At 42.6% G+C, this 24,443-nt stretch overlaps 1 protein-coding gene across 1 annotated transcript in view; it reads left to right on the top strand.

Annotated features, from left to right (window-relative positions):
• MAP3K5 (mitogen-activated protein kinase kinase kinase 5) overlaps positions 1-24,443 on the top strand; it is a gene marked incomplete at both ends in the record, with an annotated part of 219,913 nt that overhangs the window by 144,539 nt on the left and 50,931 nt on the right. Inside the window, 4 exons of the mRNA XM_080700133.1 lie at positions 12,411-12,544; positions 17,531-17,658; positions 18,073-18,209; positions 19,454-19,559. Of these exons, the coding sequence (XP_080556259.1) occupies positions 12,411-12,544; positions 17,531-17,658; positions 18,073-18,209; positions 19,454-19,559 (505 nt within the window). The remainder of the gene's footprint in view (positions 1-12,410; positions 12,545-17,530; positions 17,659-18,072; positions 18,210-19,453; positions 19,560-24,443) is intronic.

The raw sequence follows: 24,443 nt of genomic DNA, 5'->3' as shown, positions 1-24,443 counted from the left end.
GAAAATGGTTTCAATACAGGTATCAGTTATTCTTGAAGCCTTGGGCCAAAACAAAGTAAATATGCTGGGAAAGAATGAGTGATTAGGAAATGCTTCTTGCTATTTTTATCTTCACTTAGGGTGGTATCAACATTCAACAAACATTACTAATGTGCTTCTGTAAACTACTAATTCAAAGCTAATCCTTAGATTTCCTTCCATTTGGAAAGCTGCTTAGAAGCCCAGGTTAAGATCTGCTTTTCCTTCTGACTTCAGTACTAGGTGTGTTTTGTTTTGTTTTGCTTTGTTTTGCTTTGATTTGATTTGGAGCAGTGCAGTTGTGTAATGGATTCAGACCCCTTGGGTTATGAACAGACCCTTCCTCCAAGAAATAAAATCTGGACCTACTGAGATCCCCATGCCTGGCAGGACCCTTGGGTTCTAACTTTGACTCTGACTTTGCCAGTAGTTCATTCTGTAACTTTGTTCAAAGCTAAGTCCTGCTGGGCTGAGATGAGTTCATTCCTTAAACTGAGTTGAACAAGATCTTTAATCCCTTCCCAGCTTTCATATTTAAACTAATTTTCAGGACTGATACAAACTGTACATGGTTACAACTTCTCAAAGACTTCTCTCTGTTTATACAGAGACTGTTTCTTTTGATTCAAGGCCATGTGTTTTGACTCAAGGCTGAATGCTGTCATGGAAGGATTATGAACCCATATTCCAAATAGCTTAATGTGTTAATAAATCTGGGTTGTACTCATTGAGCAATTGATGACAGTTAACCATTAGGGTTTTAACACAGCCCTGTTGCTCATGTGGCCTTCCAAATATTCATTAAGAGCAAGGGCATCTCGCCAGCAACCCAAGCCAGACCGTGCAGAGAAACCTCTGTCCCAGCCTCTTACCCTCCTGCCTAGATTTTTCTCCAGCCTCTTTGAGTCAGCCTTTCCCTCCCCCAGTCTCACGTGGCCTGATTCTGCACCATCAGGGAGATCTCCCATGGGAATGTAACCCTTAAACTAAATTGGGCTCCCCCAACTGAAAGCCTGTTTTGCTCTCTATGTAGGAGGAGATTTCTGCACTATAGAGTGTCCTTAACCCTCTGGCTCTGGTTTTCCGTTTCCTCTTCATGTTGTGATGCACCAGCGCCAAGTTCCTTTTTATTTCCTGCCTCTGGTCCTGACAAAAGGCAGACGCGCAATTCCACCAGATTTGCTGCTTTGCCCCACTAAGTGGCAGCATCCCTGATTTTTGAGGTCTAGCTCAAGTGTCACTTCTCTGATTTTTCAGCCCCGCTCCCTCTTCCCTCTGTTCCCATGGCATCTTCTGCTCCTTTCCCTGCCTCTGCTTATGTGCTGAGTTCTTCTGTGGTTTGCCCTGAACTGTTAACATCTCCACCTAGGACGTTGGGCCTACGTCTCTTTTAATCATAGTATCACTTGGTGCCTGGAGTCCAAGCAGAAGAAGTCCCATCAGAAGGCTTTGAAGGGTTTCAAAATCAATGAGGGACAAAATAAAGCTGTTTAGTACCTCACACTGGGAAGAGAGGGATATGGATTGGAGGGGCACAGCAGGCATTGGGAAGCTGGCTGGATGGTTGCTTAACCTGATGTATCCCCATCTCACCTCTCTTTTTTATTTCCATGAAAAGTAGGTGCAGATTACTGAGGTCCTTTTAATACTTAATATGAAACACATTGCTTCTACTTTTTATTTTCTCCCAAACACATACCCACTGGTAGTGTTTCCTCCCTCCTTTTTTCCCTTCCTTGTTCTTTTTTTACACATCCAGTTGTCTTAGGACTGACACAGACCTGAGCACTCAGAGCAGCTGGCTTGATGCACCTGCTCGTGCACACTTTCCTGCAAGGAGAGACAGACAGACAGATAGACAGACAGAAACACAGAAAGAGAGAAAGAGAAAAGAAGAAGAAGAAGAAGAAGAAGAAGAAGAAGAAGAAGAAGAAGAAGAAGAAGAAGAAGAAGAAGAAGAGGAGGAGGAGGAGGAGGAGGAGGAGGAGGAGGAGAGGAGGAGGAGGGAAGAGGAGGAGAGGAGAGGAGAGGAGAGGAGAGGAGAGGAGAGGAGAGGAGAGGAGAGGAGAGGAGAGGAGAGGGAGCATTTCCCCTGCTGGGTGGAATGGGGACCAGCAAGACCAAGAGGACATTTTCCTTTGGTTGAAACATCTGCAGGATGATGAAAGACCTTATCACTTCCTTTTCAGATGATTGGCCTCACAAACATTAGCACATATTAGCACACAGTGAAATTTGGGTTGGAATCTATTTAAAATTAATTTGGAGCTGGGCGTGGTGGCGTACGCTTATAATCCCCGTGCTTGGGAGGCGGAGACAGGAGGATCGCGCAGGTTGGAAGCCAGCCTCGCTGGCTTAAGAGACCCTGTTTCCAAATAAAAATATAAAATAGGTCTGGGAGTGTAGCCCGGAGGTAGAAGGGCTTCCAGGAACCCCAGTACCACCAAAAAAAAAAAAAAAAAAAAAAACAATCTGGAATCATCAAGTAGCAAACGGGCTTGTTTTTCTTGAACATCCTCTTTCTATTTTTGTACAGATCTGAAGCTGAACACCCACAGTTACCTCAACATCTAAGAAAATATGTCACTTAAAGTGGTGTCTGATATGAGTAGCAGTTTGCTATTCACTCATTCTGTAGGACAAAAAAAAAAACTTCCTTCTCTACCAACTTTTGTTCTGTATTTGGAGGGCTGCAAATTAACAGACAAAAGATAAGTTAACGGGGGAAGGATGAAGGCCATTCATTTAGTGTAAGTGAACGAAGAGACTGACGGGGTAGAGAAGTGAGTCCTCAGGCAGCTTGAGCTAGGGTTCATGCCTCATCTTAGAAAGAGGGGCTGGGGTTGGAACGTCAGAGGAAAACAGATGGGGGCAGTAATGAGAAACAGTAGAAAGAAAAAGTGGAAAGCACAGGAAATTTGGAGTTTTGTTTGTGTAATTTCTGATCTAGATTCGAGCGGACCTCTCTGCAAACTCCTGGAGAGAGGATTTATGGCAGCTATATTCTCAGGGGGCTTTTGCTTGAGTCAGTTAAAAAAAAAAACATATAGATCAGCTCTATGGTTTTTCTATAGTCACTGTTTGTTCACATGTTTTCAGCCTAAAATAATCTCCATCCACATCAGTGGGTCCAAGTGGATCTCAGTAATTCACTCAACAAATATTTATGGGGCGCCTACTGTACAGTAAGCATTATTCTGTGTGCTGAGGATTCAGCACAGAACAAAACAGAAAATCCCCATCGGTGTTGAGCTTACATTTTAATGAGAGACAGACTAGAAACATACCTAAGAGAAATGGATAATATGTTAGTGATCCGTGCTAAGAAGAAGAATAAAGCAGAGAGGGACTGAGGAAGCTACAGTGTTAGCAGGGATGTGGGGGTGTTGACAGGGAAGCCAGGGAGGCTCATTAAGATGCTCTGGGGCTGCAGCTCAGTGGAAGAGTGTTTGCCTAATGTGCAGGGGGCCCCAGGTTCCCTCCCAAGTACTGCAGAAAGTAAATAAAAACAAAAAAGTTACATACTTGAGTGAAGAGAGGAGAGGTCGCTTACACTAAATGTCTGTACCTGCTGTGTGTGGCTTTCTCGCAATATTATTAATGCTGTTGTCAGTTACACTAAAGAGGGAATAGGGACTGAAATGAACAAAACGGCTCTCTGAGTGTCTGCGGTGTCTGCTCGCTCAAGGCACTGAGGGCTTAGAGGGAAGTGCCTGGATCTTACGGCTGCCTCTCCTCTCTCTGTGGGTCCCTGGATGGTTCAAGGACAGGGTGATTCACTGCTTTGATACGGGGCCTTGTCATGTGGACCTCCAGTGCTGATTCTCTTTTCAGCACCAGTTTAGATTGTTCTGGGTGGGCAACAGTAAAGAGATGATTCTGAAAGTATTCCCACCATTGATTTGAAATGCAATTGTGTCTCCCCTAGCAACAGCCTGATTTGCTAAACTATTACCATAGAAATAGAATGCAAAATATATAAGCAGTGTAATAGAATCCCCTCTTCTGTAAAACCCTACTTTTCTCCCCCATACTTGTCAGATAACAGCCCCTGTCCTCCTTGGCCCCTGCACTACTTTGTCCTTACAGGCCAGACCGACCTTTTGTCTCAACTTCTCAGAACTGCTGCTTCAATTTGTATCTTTACCTTGTAAAGACAGAAAGAAGAGATTAAAAAATAAACAAAGCACTAATTATCCATTGAGATGGTTTTAAATAAGTCACATTGGTCTTATGCAAAGTTCTTTAGAGCAGGGTGTGGGGGCACATGCCCATAATACTCCAGTACTTGTGAAGCTGAGACAGAAGAATCAGATTTGAGATCAGCCTCCACAAGTTAGCAAGATTGTCAGAAACCTATTGAGATCTTCAAAACAAAACAAAAAATTTTAAAAAGGGATAGGGGATTAAATTTGGAGGTATAATGTCCCTAGGTGCAATCCCTAGTAACACACACACACACACACACACACACACACACACACACACACAAGTTATCTTCATGTTTGCTTATGACCACTTTCTTCAACCGGAGTCAATTTCTATGCATAACACATTTTTAAAAACATAGTCATTAGATGCTTTAGATTCCTGAGGCACACTGAAAGTCAAGCAGCCCCATCAAAGCTAATGAATTCTTCACTAAGCTATATAAATATCACTATTGAAAAAAATTTCAGCCAAAAAATAAACTGAAGCTGACATTAAATGTTTTACTTTGGCGCCTGGCTAAAGAAATTTTTTTATAACATTTTCTATAACCTGATTAATTAAGCAAATAATTCCTGAGTATCTACTGCAGGGCAGCTATTGCTAAGATGAGTGATTAAAGATAAGGTCCTGGTTCTCCCAGAGCAGGGGAACCAGGGTCCACATGAAGATGCAGATGAGCAGGAAGATAGCGAAGGCAAGAGCAGAGGCCTGGGAGACACAGCAGGCCACAGCCTGACTGCTTTTGAGGGCCAGTGGGACAGTTCAGGAAAGCATCCTAGAGCTTGCTTTTGAAGCATGAGGTGCAATTGCTTAGGCAGAAAAGGCAGCCTAGGTAAGGCCAGGGTCTGGGAAACCTCCTGAGCATTCCAGAGAAAGAAGACATTGATGAGAGAGAAGGTTGGAAACAGAAGCAACAATAAGATCCTGATGGGCATTTTTAATTTTTTTTTTAATTGGTGCATTGTAGTCATACATCTTAATGAAGAACAAGACAGTAGAGGCATATATGCACACATCAGGCATTTATGCTGTGCATAAGGAATTTGGATTTTATCCCCAAAACAACTAGGTGCCAGTAGAGGAGAGGCAGTGGCTTACTTTGAAACATTGGACATTGCAAGGCTCACTGTCAACTTGAGGAAGGAATATTGGGGAACAGGAATGATGAGAGAGGAGGAGACAGGGAGGCCAGTTATGCCTCTGTAGAGTTAGTACAGAAGAAAAGCCTGATTCAGACCAGTAGCACTGAAGCCGCTAGAGGTGTATCATGGTTTTGTGAGGTTTTAGGAATCTGTCAATCAATTTGCCACATGGAGTAAGGCAGAGTAAAGAATGCAGTGTAAGAGGGCAGTGGTTACCAGATGTTTGCTTGAAAAGGCAACTGAAAGCCGGGCGTGCTGGTGCATGCTTGTAATCTCAATACTTGGGAGGCTGAGACAGGAGGAATACAGGTTCGCGGACAGCTCCAGCAATTCAGTAAGGCCCTCTGCAACTCAGTGAGACCCTGTTCAGAGTAAAAGAATAAAATCGGGCTGGGGATGTAGCTCAGAGGTAAAATGCCCCTGAGTTCTATTTCCTGTACCACACACACACACACACACACACACACACACACACACACACACATAGAAAAGGCAGTGATTATTGGCAATACATGAGGATATCTTTATAATACTAGTGTTTGGATAATTTAGTTAATATAATTTATAAGTTCTTATGCAGTACTTGGGTTCCTCTACAGTATTGGTAGTGAAAAGAACACAAAACATGTTGCATACTTTTCTTATTACATTGTAATTATACATCATAGTGAGATTCAAAGGGTACAAACATACACACACAGCACTTGGCCTGTTGAATTCCTCATCCCACCCCGCTCCTCCTCCTGCCTCTCCAAACATGTTAGAGATGGGGAGCGATACCTTCAAATATGCGCAGAGTATTATCCTAACTGCTTCCCTCCTTAGTCCTTCTTTTCCCCCTCTCCCAATCCTCTTTCTCTAGTCTACTGGTCTCCTGTTTGTCTTAAGTTCCTTACATTTCCTATTTTCTCTCTAGCTTCCACATATGAGTGAAAATGTACAACCCCGACATCCTGAGACTGGTTGGTCTCACTAAGCATAATATTCTAGTTCCATCCATCTTTCTACAAATGACATAATTTTGCTTTGCTTTATGAATGAGTAAAATTCCATTGTATGTATGTATCACATCATCTTTATCCATTCACCTGTTAATGGACACCTAGGTTGGTTCCATTATTTGGCTCTTGTGGATGGTGCTGCTACAAACAGATATGCATGTATCACCGCAGTGTTCTGACTTTAATTCCTCTGGAAAGATGCTGAGGAGTGGTATATCTGGGTCATATGGTGATTTCGTTCCTAGTCTGTTGAGGAACCTCCACATTGATCTCCATAGTAGTAAGATCTTGAATCTTAGGGTCTGGCCTTAAACCATAAATCTAACATTTTCACTGGAAAAGATGTTTCTGATCATTCATATATTGTAATCACAGACTTTCCTTACTATGACAGAGGTAGTCAAATGAGGTAGGTTAATTAAAGCTGGGTTTTTTTTCCTTTTAAAGTATTAAGTGTTGTACTAATAGAAGGTGGTGGTGATTCTAGGTTAGTGCATTGATTTCTATTCCTTTGAGAAGGCACATCGGCGAAGCAGGGCATCTTTGTTGAAGGTTGCGGCTGGTAGGATTCTAGTCCACACATCACAGAAAGGATGGACTGTAGAAATTAAGTGTGGAGACTTGGGCTTTTTTAGGGTGACATCCTTTGAAGCCTCTCTGTAAGAGCCTCATTTTATCTTCAAAGCTGGACAAAATGCTTGCGGATCCCTGCTGCCTAACCCCTTCCTCCTTGGCCATCTGCCCTGGACAGGAATCTTCAGCCTTATGTTAGAGAGGCAGCAGAGGAGTGTTCTCTAATGTTCTCCTGGGCGCCTTGCAGTGGGTGCTCAGTGTTGCCACCAGGGAGGCAGACACCTCCTTTGCAGAGCTTCACCTCTGTCCTGAGCCAGAGAAGGCTCCAGGATGGGGAGGCCAGACCTCACCCCAGCCCTGGCATAGGTTTTCTCCAAGAAATACTAACTGCTGCCTTCCACTGGTGCCTGGAAACCCGGGGAAAATAAATAACCTGGAACTGCTACCAACATGTCCTGTGGCCCCCAGAGTCTGGTTAGTTACCCGTGTGAGTACTTTGTCTTTTTAGCTCTGCTTCTTTTTTTTTCCCCTGAGTATTTTAGTATTTTATAGGTTCCCTATATCATATCTGAGTGTGAATTTATTTTTATCTTTCCTATTTAGGGTTTGATTTCTGAAAGTTATATTTGGTTTTGTCCCAAATCTCTCTGGTGTTTTTAAGAATATCTTTTTCTTTCTTGTTTAAAAGAAAGTTATAGCCGGGCGTGGTGGCGCACGCTTGTAATCCCCGCGCTTGGGAGGCGGAGACAGGAGAATCACGCAGGTTCGAAGCCAGCCGTGCTGGCGTAAGAGACCCTGTTTCAAAAATATAAAATAGGTCTGGGAGTGTAGCCTGGAAGAAGGAGGGCTTCCAGGAACCCCAGTACCACCAAAAAAAAAAAAAAAAAAAAAAAGAAAGAAAGTTTTATATATATATATATATTTTTTTTTTTTTTTCCAGTACTAGGAATGGAACCCAGGGGCATTCTACCTCTGAGCTATACCTCCAGCCCTATTTTTTATTCTTTTATTTTGAAACAGGGTCTCACTGATTTGCAAAGGGCCTCACTAAGTAGCTGAGACTATCCGCAAACCACAATCCTCCCGTCTCAGCCTCCCAAATGCTAGGATTACAAGAGTGTGCCACCACACGCCTGGCTCTTATTTTATATATTTTGTTAATTGTACCTACTTAGTTTGCTGACCTAAGAAGTTTTGAGGATTGATACTTATATCTTTTCACCAATGGTAGATTGTTTCCTTATATATTAAAATTTTGGGGGCAGTGAGCTCGATTTTCAGTGCTACTCTTATCAGTGAGAATCCTGAACAGCTATTATGAAAGGAGTCTCCTTTTAATATGTTTTCACTTTGTTTCTCCTTGCCACCCAGGGATGGCCCGAGTTCAAGAGCAGTTATGAGGGTGATAGTAAGTGCAGATTGGAACTCCAAATAGCATGAGCATCCGCTCTTGTTCAAAGTACTCAGGGAAGACTTGTTTTTGCCCGTGCAGAGCTCAGTCTAAGACAGACCAGCCTTCTCTCACCCCAGGGCAGTGGGCCCACTTCTCTAATCTGTCCTCTCACTCAGGTTAGTCCCTCAGGGGCCTGTTTGTATATGTTCCAGCTCCAAGACCGAAGCCCCAGATGAGAGGTCATCAAACTACAGTCCATGGACCAGATCTAGTAGAGCCACTTATCTTGGTTTTACTGGAATACTACCATGCCCATTTGCTTACATATCTACTGCGTTGTTTTCACCCTACAATGTCAGGATTGAGTCGTTTCTACAAAGACCATCTGGCTCAAAAGCTGAAAATATTCACTCTCTGGTCCTTTTCAGATAGTATTGACAAACTCCTATCCAAGATCAGTGAAACTGAAAACCCTGCCTTTAGCCCCTCCCACTCTCAGTTCTTGTGATTACCTTCTAGGATTTCTACTCTATTCATTTCTAGTACCTGTAAGTCATTTTTATGTTTATATAAGCCTAGAAAGGCATTTAAATTATAAATCTATTTTATTTTCTCTGAGTGTTGTGAGCAGGAAGATTCTCAGGTTCCTAACCCAGTGCCTCCTTTCTCCTGTCATTGAACAGTAATAAATTATTCTTTCTATATTTCCTTGGCTTGACCGTTTAGCTTGTTTATTTTAAATATTTCTTAATTTTATTATAGAATTCTTCAAGGACATTATAATTTTATATACACTTATAGGTATTTGATACATGATGTTTTTTTCTCATTTTTCTCATTTTGTAATTCCCGCAATCATTTCCTTTTTAACCCATTATCTTAAAGTAATGTATACCTCTTTTACTATCTTATTTTAATATCTTGCGTTCAAGAATGCTGGTGTCTATAATATTTCTCCTTTAAAATTTGTTGAAAATTTAAGCCAGATGTGGTGGCACACGTTTGTAATCACAGTACTTGGGAGGCTGAGACAGGAGGATCACAGGTTCACGGCCAGCCTCAGCTACTTAGTGAAGCCCTCCACAACTTAGTGTGACCCTGCTTCAAAATAAAGAAAAAAAAATATTGGGCTGGGGGCATAGCTCAGAGGTAGAATGCCCCTGGTTTCAATTCCCAACACTATACCCACAAAAAAAATTCGTTGAAAATTTCTTTGTGACCAAATCCATGATGAGTTATATGTTTTTCTTATATGCAGAGCTCTTTCTGTATATGTTATATCAAACTTGTTAATTGTGCCATCAGAGTCTCTATTTTAAATTTGTCTGCTAGACATATCTGTTTCTAAAAGAATTCTGTTAAAAACAAATTATGGTTTATATTTGCTATTTTTCTTGATAAGTTTATCAGCTCTGCTTTGTATGTTTTAAGTTTCTGTTTTTAATGAACATAAAAATCCATGACCTTTGTCCTCTTCATGGATTATTCATCAGTGCAATGTCGCATTTGTTGGCTCTCCCAAGTACTGGGATTACAGGCGCGTGCCACTGCACCTGGCTTGACTCGCTATTTGTTTTTTGTTTGTTTGTTTTTGTTTTGGTGTGTGTGTGTGTGTGTGTGTGTGTGTGTGTGTGTGTGTGTGTGTGTAGTACTGAAGAATGGACCCACAGGCAGTCTACCTCCAAGCCACCCCCCCAGCCCTATTTTATGTCTTATTTAGAAACAGGGTCTCACTTGGTTGCCAAGAGCCTTGCTCAGTTGCTGAGGCTGGCTTAGAACCTACAGTCCTTCTATCTCAGCCTCCCAAATACTGGGCTTATAGGCATGCACCACTAGCCTTAGCTGTACTCATTACATTAAAATACAAATACACAGACTATAGTATGAATGAATCAGGACTATCTAAAGTGAATGGGAAAATACTTAGGGTGAGACTGGATCAGTCAGCATATCACTGTGTTCAGTTTTATGAGTCCGATGAAAATTTAAATTTTAGATGACCAAACTAACTTAATGACCTTGATCATAAAATCTGAGCCAATTTTTTATTTTTTATATTATTTTATAATGTTAAATGGAAGATAGTATTGCTATTATCTTTTCTAGAAATTATTTGAAACATATTTTCCAAAACAGTCTGACTGATAAAGAGCCTATTTATTGTTAAAAGAATATCTTTTGTTAGCTTTTGAATATTAGAAATAATAAACAAAAACTAATGGCCAACTCAAATCCTCCTGTGAGTCACATCTAACTGTAGGCTGCCAGTATTATACTTGAGCAGAATGTAAACAGTAGGAGGAGCCTTTCCTTAGGCTGCTTTATAGTTTTATGCTGGGCTTGTCTAATGACACGGCTTGGTCATTAATGGTCCTAATTACGGTATAGTTCAGTCCAAGATGAAGGATGGAACCATGTGCCTTTCTGGATGATGCCATCCAACTCTGAGGTGGTCTCCATGAAATGGCCTCTGTACCCCCTTTCACTCTGATCCAGTTTTCCAGATTTGGCTGACAGGTTTGACACTTCGAGGTTCAGAACTATGAATATTTCTTTTTTACATCAGGGATCAAATTTCCAGCCAGGCCTGGTGGTGCACGCTAATAATCCCAGTAGTTGAGAGGCTGAGACTGGATCACAGGTTCATGGCCAGCCTCAGCTACTTAGGGAAGCCCTCAGCAAACTTAATGAGACTCTGTTTCAAAATAAAAAATTTAAATGGCTGGGTGTGTAGCTCAGAGGTAGAATGCCTCCAGATTCCATCCCCAGTACCAAAGTAAATAATTAGATAAATATTCCCTCTTTTATTTTAAAAATCTTTTTGCATCTTAGAGAATGGTAAAGGAAATAAAAATAATTCTTACTTTATCATCATCAACTGTTAAGAATTCAAAATTCCTTCCTCAAATGCTTCAATGGTTTTATTCTCCTGGCAGGAAGTGAAATGCTTTAACAGTACCAGAAGCTGAATGACAGGAAAATTGCTTAGATGGGATAGATGTTGACGCCACTGTGCACATGTCCAGACTCAGTGAAGAATAGGACCGGTGGTGAAAGAATCCAACTGGGCTTTTAAAAAGCACATTTACAGGTTTAACTCTGTAGACCTCACTGAGCTCTCAGCACACACACCGTCATAAACATGGACACACTCCGCTTTATGCTGAGTGTCTGGTTTTTGGTTCTTTTTGTGTGTGCGTTTGGTACTGGACATGGAACCCAGGGGCATTTTACCTCTGAGCTACATCCCTAGCCCTAGTTTTTATTCTTTATTTTGACACAGGGTCTTCCTGAATTGCCAAGGGCCTCACTAAGTAGCTAAGGCTGTCCACGAACCACCATCCTCCTGTTTGAGCCTCTCAAATGCTGGAATTACAAGAATGCGCCACCATGCCAGACTTGGGTTTTTGGTTCTTAAAGCTGCATCATTATTCCACTCGTTAAAGCCATTTGGTAAAAGAAAAAAGAAAAGAAAAACCAACTGTAATAGTGCATGCCTGAAATCCTAGTACTAGGGAGGCTGAGACAGGAGGACCGCAGGTTGGAGGACAGCCTCAGCAAGTAGTGAGTCTCAGCAACCTAGTGAGAGCCTGTTTAAAAACAAAAGGTAGCTGGGCACGGTGGCGCACGCTTGTAATCCCTGCACTTGGGGGGCTGAGACAGGAGGATCGCACAGGTTCAAAGACAGCCTCAGCTACTTAGTGAGGCTCTCAGCAACTTAGTGAGACCCTGTTCCCAAATAAAGTATAAAATAGGCCTGGGAGTATAGCCTGGAGGTAGAAAGCCTCTGGGTTCCACCCCCAGTACCACCAAAAAAAATAAATAAATAAAAAATAAAAATTAAATTAAATTAAAAAAAATAAAAACAAAAGGTAAAATTGGGCTGGGGTATGTAGCTTGGAAGTAGAATGTCCCTGAGTTCAATCTGCAGTGATCACACACACACACACACACACACACACACACACACACACTCTCACACCACACAAGCTGTCAGGGGGAGAAAATTGGAGTTTGAAATTTCAAGTGCAACTAAAGTCTTGATGTTTTTGCCCTTTTTTTCTTTTGTAGTATGACTACGAATATGATGAAAACGGCGACAGAGTCGTGCTGGGAAAAGGCACCTACGGGATTGTCTACGCAGGTCGGGATTTGAGCAACCAAGTCAGGATTGCTATTAAGGAAATCCCAGAGAGAGACAGCAGGTGCGGCACCGTGGCTAATAGGAGCCATTTCCAAAGTACTTGGTGATATTCTAATTAATGAAATGACTGAACACTCCATGATCTTAGTTAACTCTGGCTCAGGTTGATCTGTTGCGGTGTTCAGTCATTTGAGTACAAAACTCTGGTGGGAGGATAAAGAGACTGGAGCGGCAGGCAGGATTTGCGAGGCTGGAACATGGTGGCCGTATGTGTGCTGGACTCGGGTCATGGCAGATGAAGGTGGGTTATTGTGTGCATAGGTAGAGAGCAAGCACTGTCACCACCAGCCCAGCATGGAAGGAGCTGCGAAATTGTCCTTCCATCCTAACAAGTGGAAAGCTGAACAAACTTGAGAAAGCAACAGCTCTTGTAGGGCACGTCGGAGAGGGCAGGAGGCTGCCACGGAGTTGGTGAACGCAGAGTTATCACTTACCACAGTAGGATCCATCAGTGGAAATCTCCACAGGAAGCAGGGCTGGACAGAAACCCTGAGCTCCAGCTGACACGTGGCTGGAGGCCCATGTGGACAAGTCTGAGAGTTAACTCTGGGGAGGTCCAGTCACAGAACCACCCTCCATCCATTTTTGTGTGTATGTGGTACTGGGGATGAAACCCAGGGGCATTCTACCTCCAAATTATACCCTCAGCCTTATTTTTTATTCTTTTTTTTTTAAACAGGATCTCTCTGAGTGCAGAGGGCCTCACTAAGTAGTAGTTGAGGCTGTCCTCGAACCATGATCCTCCTGTCTCCCAAATGCTGGAATTACAGGTGTGCGCCGCTACACCTGGCTTCCCCTGCCCCATACTTTTATGAGTTTTAACTTTTGATGTCCTACCAGGTTCTCATCGGGAATAATGGAGAAAAGTCCTCTTGTACTTCAGCCATGGAGAGAGGAAAAGAAGGAAGAGGTGTGTGTGTGTGTGTGTGTGTGTGTGTGTGAGAGAGAGAGAGAGAGAGAGAGAGAGAGACAGACAGACAGACAGACAGACAGACAGACAGACACTGAGGATTGAACCCAAACAGACAGACAGACAGTGGGGACTGAACCCAAAGGCATTCTACCTCTAAGCTATACCCTAGTCCTTTTTATGTTTTTGTTTTGCAACAGGGTCTCACTAGGTTGCTGAGAGAGACAGAGAGAGAGACAGAGAGAGAGAGAGAGAGAGAGAGAGAGAGAGAGAGAGAGAGAGAGAGAGAGAGACCGCCGAATTGCTGAGGCTGGTCTCAAACAAACATCTTAGTGAGGCCCTGTTGCAAAATAAAATCGATATGGGAATATAGCTCAAAGGTAGAACACTCCAGGGTTCAATCCCCAGCATGAAGTAAAGGGAGAAAAGAAGAGAGGGAGGGAAGGAAGGAAGGAAGAGAGGAAGGACGGCAGGCAGTCTATCCAGCTAAAGCCCCGGGGTCTATCTCTCTTTGTCTCGTATTCCACGTCAACTCTGTTACTAGGTCTGTTTGTTGTTTCAACCACTGCAATATACTCTGAATCTTTCTATTCTTTCTCTTCACCGTGTCTACAACTAGCCTAAGCCTTCAGACCACTCACCAGGACTCCCCACTCACCTCTGCTTTTTCTCTTTCCTCTATGCTTAGTCCTCCCTCAGGAAAGCTAGAGACCCTTCCGAAGTAAAAAATCACATCATGAGGTGACGAGGAGTGTCAGTGCAGGGTCACCATTTGTAAGGAACTCACCACTCTGGTGGGAGAAGCTGATCGTGGGAGAGGCTGAGCACGTGACAGGGGGAGGGGTATCTGGAAAATCTCTGAATCTTTAGCTCAGTTTTACTGTGAACCCAAAACCACTCTAAAAATAAAATCTATATTTTAAAAATCATGTCACTGTTGCCAAAAAATCCTCAGCAGATTCTTATTGCAACCAGCCTGAAACCCAGAACCATGCATTAACCATGAGCGACCACCACCTCTAGGGTCTCACCTCCACTGCAGCCACATCAGTGTCTCCAAGATCAATGGAGATCTTGGCAGGATGCTTTGTTTTCATCATTTAGGCCTCAATTCAGATGTGGAGCCCCCAGAGAGGCCTTCTCTGCCGGCCCTAAGCTGAAAAGACGCCCCACCCATGCAGCCAGTGACCCAGGTCCCAGCTGCTCACCTCAGTGTGAGACTTTCACAGGTGGCCACTGCCTGCTGCCTCCAAGGAAAGCCAGGCTTCCTGGAAATGCCCGGTGTGCTTCCCCTCTGTCTCAGTGGCTGAAAGTGCCCACCTCTTCCTACCAGGGAGACCAGAAATGCTATAGCTTTTTACATGGCCATTTCTTTACCAAATAAAGTCATAGGGGGAAGAATAGCTATTAGCAAAGAAAAAAACTGTTGCTATCTGCCACATGTATAGTTCCAATTTTATGTATATTTGTGATACCACCAGAGTTTTCTCTTGGTTAATTCATGAGGCAAGCTTATTAATTCTTATGAGACAATGATAAAAGTTACTCATTAAATACCTAGAGTGATGTAAAACTGTCATATTAAAACTTTTGTTAAATGTTTTCATAGCCGGGCGTGGTAGCGCACGCTTGTAATCCCAGCATTTGGTCGGCTGAGACCTGGAGGATCATGGTTCGCAGACAGCCTCAGCTACTTAGTGAGGCCCTCTGCAACTCAGTGAGACCCGGTTTCAAAATAAAGAATAAAAAATAGGGCAGGGGGTGTAGCTCGGAGGTAGAATGCCCCTGGGTTCCATCCCCAGACCCACCAAAAAAAAAAAAATGTTTTCATAGGTCTTTAAGCAGTACATACACACAGAAGACTTTGGAACAATTTAAAATTTAAAGGGGTCATCACTATTAAATTGCTGAAGTATACTTCAGCCACATACATCTCTTCTCTTCCCCCTGCAGATGGATTTAAATAAGCACTTGGAAAAAAGACCACTTTTAAAATCATCTTGTAGCTTATGTTTATTCAAATCCCACTGTACACACACAAACTGCACCAACAAAATGCTCTCAGCTCCTGCTCCATCACTGTGTGGTTGATATTTGTGTGCTGTTTGCAAACACCTGTATGACACGCCCTTGAACAAGTAGTCCCGGGTGTCCTCTTGTTAATGATGTGGAGAAATTACAGTGAAGCCCATAACACTGTTGTTGTGAAGGTACAGCCAACAAAATATTTGTATCCACGTGCCCTGGGGAAGTTCAGATGTTCCACTTGAAAAGAACAGCAGTGACAAAGGATAGTTGCTAACGTGGTGTGGTGGCTATGAATAATGCATGGTACAATTCACCAAGCTGCCATCTGCAAAGACCAATCTTAGCAAGGACAGCAGCTTCTTCTGGTGGCTGCGGTGTGGCGCAGAGGTAGACCCTGTGCTTAGCATGGAGGAGGCCCTGGGTCTGATCCCAACACCACCTAAACAAATGTATCTATTTTCTTCTGGGTTTCCTTCCTTTACAATCTAAAAACAAATTGATGGTGAATCAGGGTGGTTTTAAGTGAGGGTGGTGGATATAAGTCCAGCCTCATGCTCTCTCTCTCTTGAGCTGTTCATCTCAGGCCGGCTTTCTCCTCTGGCATTCCACATGCCCCTCAACTGTATTCTCCGCCCAACTATTAGAGTCAGCCAGGGAGCTTTTAACCTTGCACATGCTCCACCTGCTCATCCGGACATCAGTGTTCTTTGCCTCCAGGAGAAGCGAATGCCTCATCAAGGTTGGAAACCACTTGTCTAGATGGTAATCAGTGGACATTTGACTCGAGGTATAGTCTAGAGAAACTTGTGGTTGAGTAGTTTTTTCATAGCTAAATATTAAGTTGGGCCTGGTGGCGGCCTGTCTGTAATCCCAGTACTTGGAAGGCAAAGACAGGAGGATCCCAAACATGCCAGGTTTTGAAAAAATCCAAGATTCAAATTAATCAATGAAAAGGAGCCCAGTCAACCTGAGGCAGTTTAAGAAATTTCTTTCTGCTTTCTGAGCCATACAAGGGTAAGAACCTGAGGTTCACCTATTGCTTTGGGTTCTGTGCTATTTCTTTGTTTCCTGCTGAGACTGCGTTACAAGAACTAGTAAGGTAGAACTAGTCTGCCCTACCCACCGGAGCCCCTGTCTATGTGGACTGGATGCTGCCTAGTTCATGAGTCGCTAATAAAATCCAATTAAATCTTTAAAACTCAATTTCTTGACATCTTTAATTTGACAAGCTATACAGCAATTACATTAGAGCTACATTGAACTCAGGATGATTAAGCATAAGTTTATAAACTTTACTTCAGATAACCATTGAAAGTGTTGTTCTGTTTACCAATATAAAATACTTTAAAATTTGATACAGCAACAGATACCAAGCACGTAATTTTGAAGCTTCGTTTAAGGCTGTTCTTTCAATGGTGGTAGCTTTGGAGATTAGGTAAAAATCATGGTCTCCTGGGCTTGTTGGTAAGGTGAGGATTTTGAAGCATTGGGCTCAGAGACTTGAAAGAGAAATTGTTTGTTTTCTAGTAAAGAATTGATAGAACTTTCAGGAGGTACTGGAATGAACATTTAAGTTATTTGCGATTTGTTTTTTTTCTTTCTGGGCAAGAGTCTTCTGGAATAGTAAAGTTGAGGAGACCAGTGGAAGAGAAGGTCACGTTAGTATAGAAAGCAAGCTGTGTGGGTGGTTTCTGTTCCCCCCAGTTCAAATCTTCAGTCTGTCTCTTCCAAGCTTGTATGATCTTGGGCTCCTTAGACATCCCCTCTGCACCCATTTCTCTCTTTGTAAGATGGACATCCTAATACTACCTTTTTAGTTAGTTGTGACAAATGGGTTAATATAAACAAGGACATTTTTTTTCTTCACCAACCACAACTCCAGTATCATAGAATTTTTGTTGAGAGAAATAAAGGCCTTAGGTGTGGTCATTTTGATCAGATTTATGGGTATATGCTCAGCTGTCACTTTCCATTGGTGTTGCTTTAATTTATAACTAAAGTCTGGCTTCGCGACTGTGATTAGCTCATTGCCATTTGCATGTCTTTCAGATACTCTCAGCCACTGCATGAGGAAATAGCCTTGCATAAGCATCTGAAGCACAAAAATATTGTCCAGTATCTGGGCTCCTTTAGCGAGAATGGCTTCATTAAAATATTCATGGAGCAGGTCCCCGGAGGTAAGAGCTGCTGTTTTTTCTTTTGAATGTATACATTTCTAAGGCTGGGAAGATGAATACAATTCAGTGAGATTTATTAGACTACAGGTCTTAATTTGCCTATTTTGGAAGAAAAATTAGATACCTGACATTACCTTGAAGTTTGCTAGGAGGCAATAAATAAATATTGGAAGCATTTTATTATCAGTCATTATGTCTTAGATTAAGGTTAGTAATTCATTGCACTTTCACTTACAATGTAATGTTAATGACCATCTTCAGAGTAGGGCTATTTTTACATTCATGTTTGAACACAGTATTAGTATAGTTCTTGGGTGGCTGTGAAGAGTCAGTGGATGTTGACTTAATTGTCTCGTTATTACTATGCTGTATGCAGCTCCTGGGGACAAGGTTTTATCCACTTTTACTTCACAGGAAGTCTTTCTGCTCTCCTCCGGTCCAAATGGGGCCCATTAAAAGACAACGAGCAAACCATTGGCTTTTATACAAAGCAAATACTGGAAGGATTAAAATACCTCCATGACAATCAGATTGTTCACCGGGACATAAAGGTAGGATGAACCATGATTCATTTCTTGAGTTCCTTGCTGGGCAATTGTTTTGTTTGCCAAAGTCTTATTGTATTATGAGTATTCGCTGGGAACAGTGAAAAAGTAAATCTTAGAAGCAGTAGAAATATAAGATATCATGCTACTACTCTGATTCAGTTATTTATGTTCATATCTTATCTATACAAGGAATAAGCTTCTTAATCATACTGAACCCATAAATTATGGTCCCAGGACATGATGTTTTGTGGGAGCTTAGTGGGGTGGGGTGCAGCAGTAGAAAGTCAAACAGGAGCTGACAGGCTGGTTAATCTTTGTATTCTTGCTCATAATTGCTACTTAGGTATTGAATCAAAGGGTGAATAGTTAGAAGAAAAATAATTAAAATCCCCTTTTCCTTTTCATAAATATCCCACACTCATGCACTGAACTAAAATTATAAGTTAAAGATTTTCTAAAATAATAAAATGAGAGTCTCTGTAAAAAGAATACAATTTTGAAAAGCCAGGTGTCGTGGTGCACACTTGTAATCCCAGCATTTGGGGGGCTGAGACAGGAGGATGGCGGTTCGCAGACAGGCGCAACTACTTAGTGAGGCCCTTTGCAACTCAGTGAGACCCTGTTTCAAAATAAAGTATAAAAAATAGGTCTAGGGGGCGTAGCATGAAAGTAGAGTGCCTCTGGGTTCCACCCCCAGTACTGCAAAATAAAAGAAAGAGGAAAGAAAGAAAGAAAGAAAGGAAGGAAGGAAGGAAGGAAGGAAGAAAGGAAGGAAGGAAGGAAGAAAGAAAAAGAAAATACAATTTTGATAAAGCTGGACTGTGGGAAATAAGTTAACATTACTACCCTAAAATCAACTCAAATGTCCATTTATCTGTGATGTCCCCAAGGATTCCAGGGGAAGAAATAAAACAACATAGAAGACAAAGTAAGTGGCAAGCTATAAAATGTATAACTTAACATCTACACATATCATACACAGCTGACCCATGCTGTTTGTAAACTGCAGTGAACTTTCTTTTGGAACTGTGTCTGATCTTGTGACCTGGCTAGCAGATTGTGAACAACTGAAAATATACAAACCAAAAAAGAATGAGGTCAAGAATTTTCTACTGAGATAAAGTATTAACGAAGAACACAGAATGGCCATACTTGTTTGTTCCAAGGACTCTTTTTCTTATTGGAGCTAAAAAGCCAACAGTATCTGAGGAAGGCTAACATTTTTGACTAGAATCCTCTTTTCCTAGGGCGACAATGTATTGATTAATACCTACAGCGGCGTTCTCAAGATCTCTGACTTCGGGACATCAAAGAGGCTCGCTGGCATAAACCCGTGTACCGAAACTTTTACTGGTATGTTTTTACAGTAATGATACAGATCTTGCGTAATTAAAGAGATAATTGCTAAGTTTGAGGTGCAGGTGAGAGATAAACTGAGTCAGCATTCTCACGCACATTAACGTTGGCGTCATTTGATGCACACGGAAAAATGTTATACGGAACTCGATCTGCCCCCATTCTCCACTTGCATTTATATGATTTGCTCAGTCCCCTGCCTAATGCCGCTGAGGATTATTTTTAATTCTTAATTTGTTATTTGTTCTTCCTTTCCTGTCGCTGCATCTCTTGTGGCTGGCTTACAGCCACTCTGACTCTGGGAAGAGTGCTTTTGAAAAACATTTCCCTAGCCCAACCTCTCTGTGGATTCTTACTCATACCCAAATATCTTCCCATCTGGGCCCTCCATTCCCTCTTCCCCAGTCTGTTTTCTCCCTGTGATCTATTCCCCGGCTCCACAATATAAATAACTTAGGATTTCAATTCAGAAAGAGGAAGTGACTCATCCCCTTAGAAGAGGGGTGAGGAGAGAGAAATTGGGCAACACCGTGATTGAGCTGCCGCTAGTGCCAAGTCCTGGGAGGGTGGAGACGGAGCGGTTTCCAAAAGGCAAAGGTGGCCGAGGGGGAAGGGATGCTGAGCAGCTGGAGAGGGGTGGGGAGGGTATCTGGACTTAAGACCTGGCTTCCACAATTATTTCATTATGATGATTCTCTTGTAGCCTTAAGTTCCCTTTCTTTTTCTTTTTTTTTGGGGGGGAGGGTACGGAGGTGGAACATCAGTAGCATTATACCTCTGAGCTACACCCCCAGCCCTCTTTTACTATTTATTTATTTACTTATTTATTTATTTATTTTTGTGGTACTGGGGTTCCTGGAAACCCTTCTACCTCCAGGTTACACTCCCAGACTCATTTTTATATTTTTTTTTATTTCGAAACGGCCTCTTCAGCCAGCACAGCTAGCTTCAAATCTGCGCAATCCTCCTGTCTCCGCCTCCCAAGCACGGGGATGACAAGCGTGCGCTACCACACCCAGCTTACTTTTTATTTTAAAACACGGTCTCCTAAGTTGCTATAGACCTTGCTAAGTTACTGAGGCTGGCCTCGAACCTAGGATCCTTCTATCTCAGCCTTCCAAGTGATGGAATTACAGCCTTGTACCACCATGCTCACCAGGACAAGTTCTGTTGTTGTTGTTGTTGTTGTTGTTGTTGTTGTTGTTGTTGTTATTGAAAGAAAGAGAGTGGAGTTTAGGAAAACAAATATGGCAATGACTAAGCTGTGGGCTAGTACAAAACACAGTGGCCGGACATTCCCATTTCTGAGTCTTTGATGTAGAAGTGCTTCCATCTTGCAGGTGTGGAAATGGACTCAGGGAGAAGGGTCTTCGCTGCAGAGGTTCCATAGTTTGTAGATGTGAGAACCCGGGTTTCCAGTCTACCCTTTGCCCTTTGTGTTCACTTTTGGGGTCCAGTGCATTTTCCTCCACCTCGCCCTCAGTATCTGTCCTGGTCGCCTGGGAGGCAGAAAGGAGGAGAGAGAGAATTTCACCTTAGAACATTCAGTCAACAGCACCTCTGGCCCAGGTCCTACCCCCACGGCAGTGAGTGTTTCATAGTTAGAATGCATTTTTTTTAATCCAATGAATTCCAACCTTTTAGTATCATTCAGTGTCTATACATTTCTCTCATCCTCTCTCAGCTTGGCAAGAGACATTTTAGGTTCTGCCAATACTCAGTAATTTCTGAGAGGAAAATCTCTACTTTCACACACTTTTATAGGCAGGATGTGCGTGTGATACTTTCTTGAAAACTTTTTTTTAATCCCCAAAGGAGTTGTAGGAAAGTAATCTTCATAGGACCCTGGACTCAGCCCTCTCCCAGCAGCGTCCTGTGAGGGTGACGTGTGACTAAAGAGCTTAGGTCCGGCACTGAGCATAGGGCCCTGGCGTGCAGACCTCGATCCCTCAGCACCGCAGGCACCATGGCACAGCTCTGTGCTCGTGAATCCAGGTGCTTAGTCACCTCTAAATTCAACTGAAAGACGGAGATGGGTTTCACCTCTTGGTGGTTTGGGTGAAGGGAAAGATTGTAGCAACCATTGTTTATGGACTACTTACTGTACATCTGGCTTTCTGCTCAATGCTTTACCCACATTGAAATTCATACATCAAACCCTAATTGTGAGGCATCATTATCCTGGTTTATGGTGAGAAAATTAAGGTTCAAAGAGGTTAAAGAACTTGCCCAAGGTCATAAAGCTAGTTAGTAATAGAGCTGAGGCTTAAACGAGACTTCACATGCCAAGTGGAATTATCTTCCCAAACCTGTTCCACCCACTCTCTTCCCCATCGCAGTTGATGGCCACTCTGAATGTAGAGTTGTCCAAGGCACCTTTTCTCACGTGCCAGCCCAGCCCATCAAGGAAGCCCGGTGGTTCTGCTTTCCCACTGTCCAGGGGGGCAGTACTCACCTCCCACTGCGGTGCAGGCCTCTCCTCTGGCCAGCAGGACCTCCACAGCCTCGGCTCTCCCACACCCACTCTCGCCCCCTACTGTCTGTTCTCAACACAGCAGCCAGAGTGTCATTTTTTGATGCAGTGTCATTACACATCATAGTGAGGGTCAAAGTGATACGAACATAACATACGTGCACACAATACTTGAAGTGTTTCCTTCCAAATCCTGCCCTGCTCCCCCCTCTTCCTATGTTAGTGAAATTGGTAGTGATACCTTCACATATGGACATAATATTATTTAACTGTTTTCTCCTTCAGTCCTCCCGCCCACACCCCTCTCCCAGTCCCCTCCCACTATTCTACTGGTCTCTCTCCTCATTTAATAAAAGTCTCTTATATTTGCTATTCTCCCTAGCTTCTGCATATAAGAGAAAAAAACATAGAGTCTTTGATAGAGTGGTCCTTTTAATAAAAATCAAGCCATCACTCAGAGCCCCAGTGGCTTTCTGTTGCTTTCAAAGTAAACAAATGTAAGTTGTCACAGTGATGGACAAGGCTTCGACCGACCTGACCTGGGGCTCGCTACCTTTGGGAGCTCACTTCCCCCTCTATTTCTCTTCCTCACTCTGCACCAGAAGCTTACTCCTCCCGGCCCGTCCTTCCTGATAACAGGCGGGTCCTGCTGCAGGGCCTTGGCATGTGTTTCAGCTTCTGCTGGTGACACTCTTCCACCTGCATGGCTTCACCTCCTTCGAGCCTTAACCAAATGTCTCCTCAATGAAACCTGCGGTGCACACCCACCTTCCAGTGGCACCTCCCGGATACTCCTGAGCCCTTTACTCCTCCTTCCTTCCTTCCTTCCTTCCTGTCACAACTTGTCATTTTACCATACTATGTAATTTACTTATTTAATATACATTAATTTATTACCCATCTTCTTTTGTAAAAATGTAAGCTCTATAAGCTTACATTTCTTTTTAAAAGGATTTGTTTTTATTCCACTGTCCAATTGATTGATTGATTGATTGATTTGGAGTCTGGGGATTGAATCTAGGGGTGCTTTTCCACTGAACTATATCCACAGCCTGTCTTCCTTCCTTCCTTTCCTTTTCTTCTTTCTTTCTTCCTTTCTCTCTCTCTCTCTCCTTCTCTTCTTTCCTTCCTTCTTTCTTTTTATTTATTTTTCATTTTTATATTTTTGAGATAGTCTTGCTAAGTTGTCCAGGCTGGCCTAGAAGTTGCCCTCCTTCTGCCTCAGCCTCTCAAGTAGGTGAGATTACATTCATATGTCACCACACTCAGCCTTCCACTGCTATATATATATTTTTTTTTTTCATTTTAGTACTGGAGATTGAACCCAGCCACATTCTGCTTCAAAGCTATACTCCCAGCCCTTTAATTTTTTTTTATTTTGAAACAGGGTCTAACTGGCTGAGGGTCTCACTAAGTTGCCAAAACTGATATTAAAACTGCAATTCTTCTGTCTCAGCCTCCCAATTGCTGAGGTTACAGGTATGTGCCAGTACACCTGGCTTCCACTGCTATAGTCTAAGTGCCTAGAATGGGGCCTGACTAACAGTAGAGCCTCAGAATGAATGTGTTCAATGAATGAATGAATGATTGACTGAACTGTGATATCAAACACTAATTGCCAGAGCCAGCCAGCAAAGGTAGGGTTCCGAAGAGAGGCGTGAGGATGAAAGAATTTTTAATTCTAACGTGGGGGAGCTGCCAGCCTACTATCTCTACTGGCCGACCCCTGCTCCTGGGTCAGTATTTTCTACTGGTCGATGACTACTCCTGAGTCAGTATTCTCTATTGAGCCAATGCCTACTTCTGGGTCAACATCATCATCTCTCTCTACTGCCTCTCCACTCCTGGGGTATTTATAGAGTTACAGTCAATCAATATCCTCGTGCTATCACCACCGGAATACAATAGAGACCAATCCAAAGCACATACATTACAGGTAGGTTAATCAATACCCTCGTGCTGTTACCACCTGATCTTCTCTCAGACCTTTTACTTTGAACCTTCTATGACCCCAAACTTTGTTGACTCTGGGCGAAGGACAGTCAGCTGAGTCAGAAATATTCTTTTAGGGGAAAACCTTAATGGCTGTCCACAACTAATTCTAGAACATTTTAGAATGCAGATGTGTTGTATATAGATCTTAGAGATGATACTCTTATTTGTTTTCCTTAGGCTTATGTTCAGATTGGCTTGCATCTCTAAAGTTCAGTTCTGTAAATCTCTTTATACAAAATTGTGGGGTTAAGGGTATATAGTTCAGGGTAAAACTCTTGCCAAGCATACATGAGGCCCTGGGTTGGATACTAGAACTCTCCCCTTTCAAATTATACAACATGTTTGAGGAGTAAAGAGAAGAACAGATTTGAACACATGACTAAACCTCATTAGTTACTTGTTTATTGAGGGAT

Source organism: Muscardinus avellanarius (genome assembly GCF_963383645.1).
Source record: "Muscardinus avellanarius genome assembly, chromosome: 8".
In the NCBI taxonomy this organism is placed as follows: domain Eukaryota; kingdom Metazoa; phylum Chordata; class Mammalia; order Rodentia; family Gliridae; genus Muscardinus; species Muscardinus avellanarius.
The sequence above is the reverse complement of the archived record's forward strand: the minus strand, read 5'-3'. Positions and strand labels throughout refer to the sequence as shown.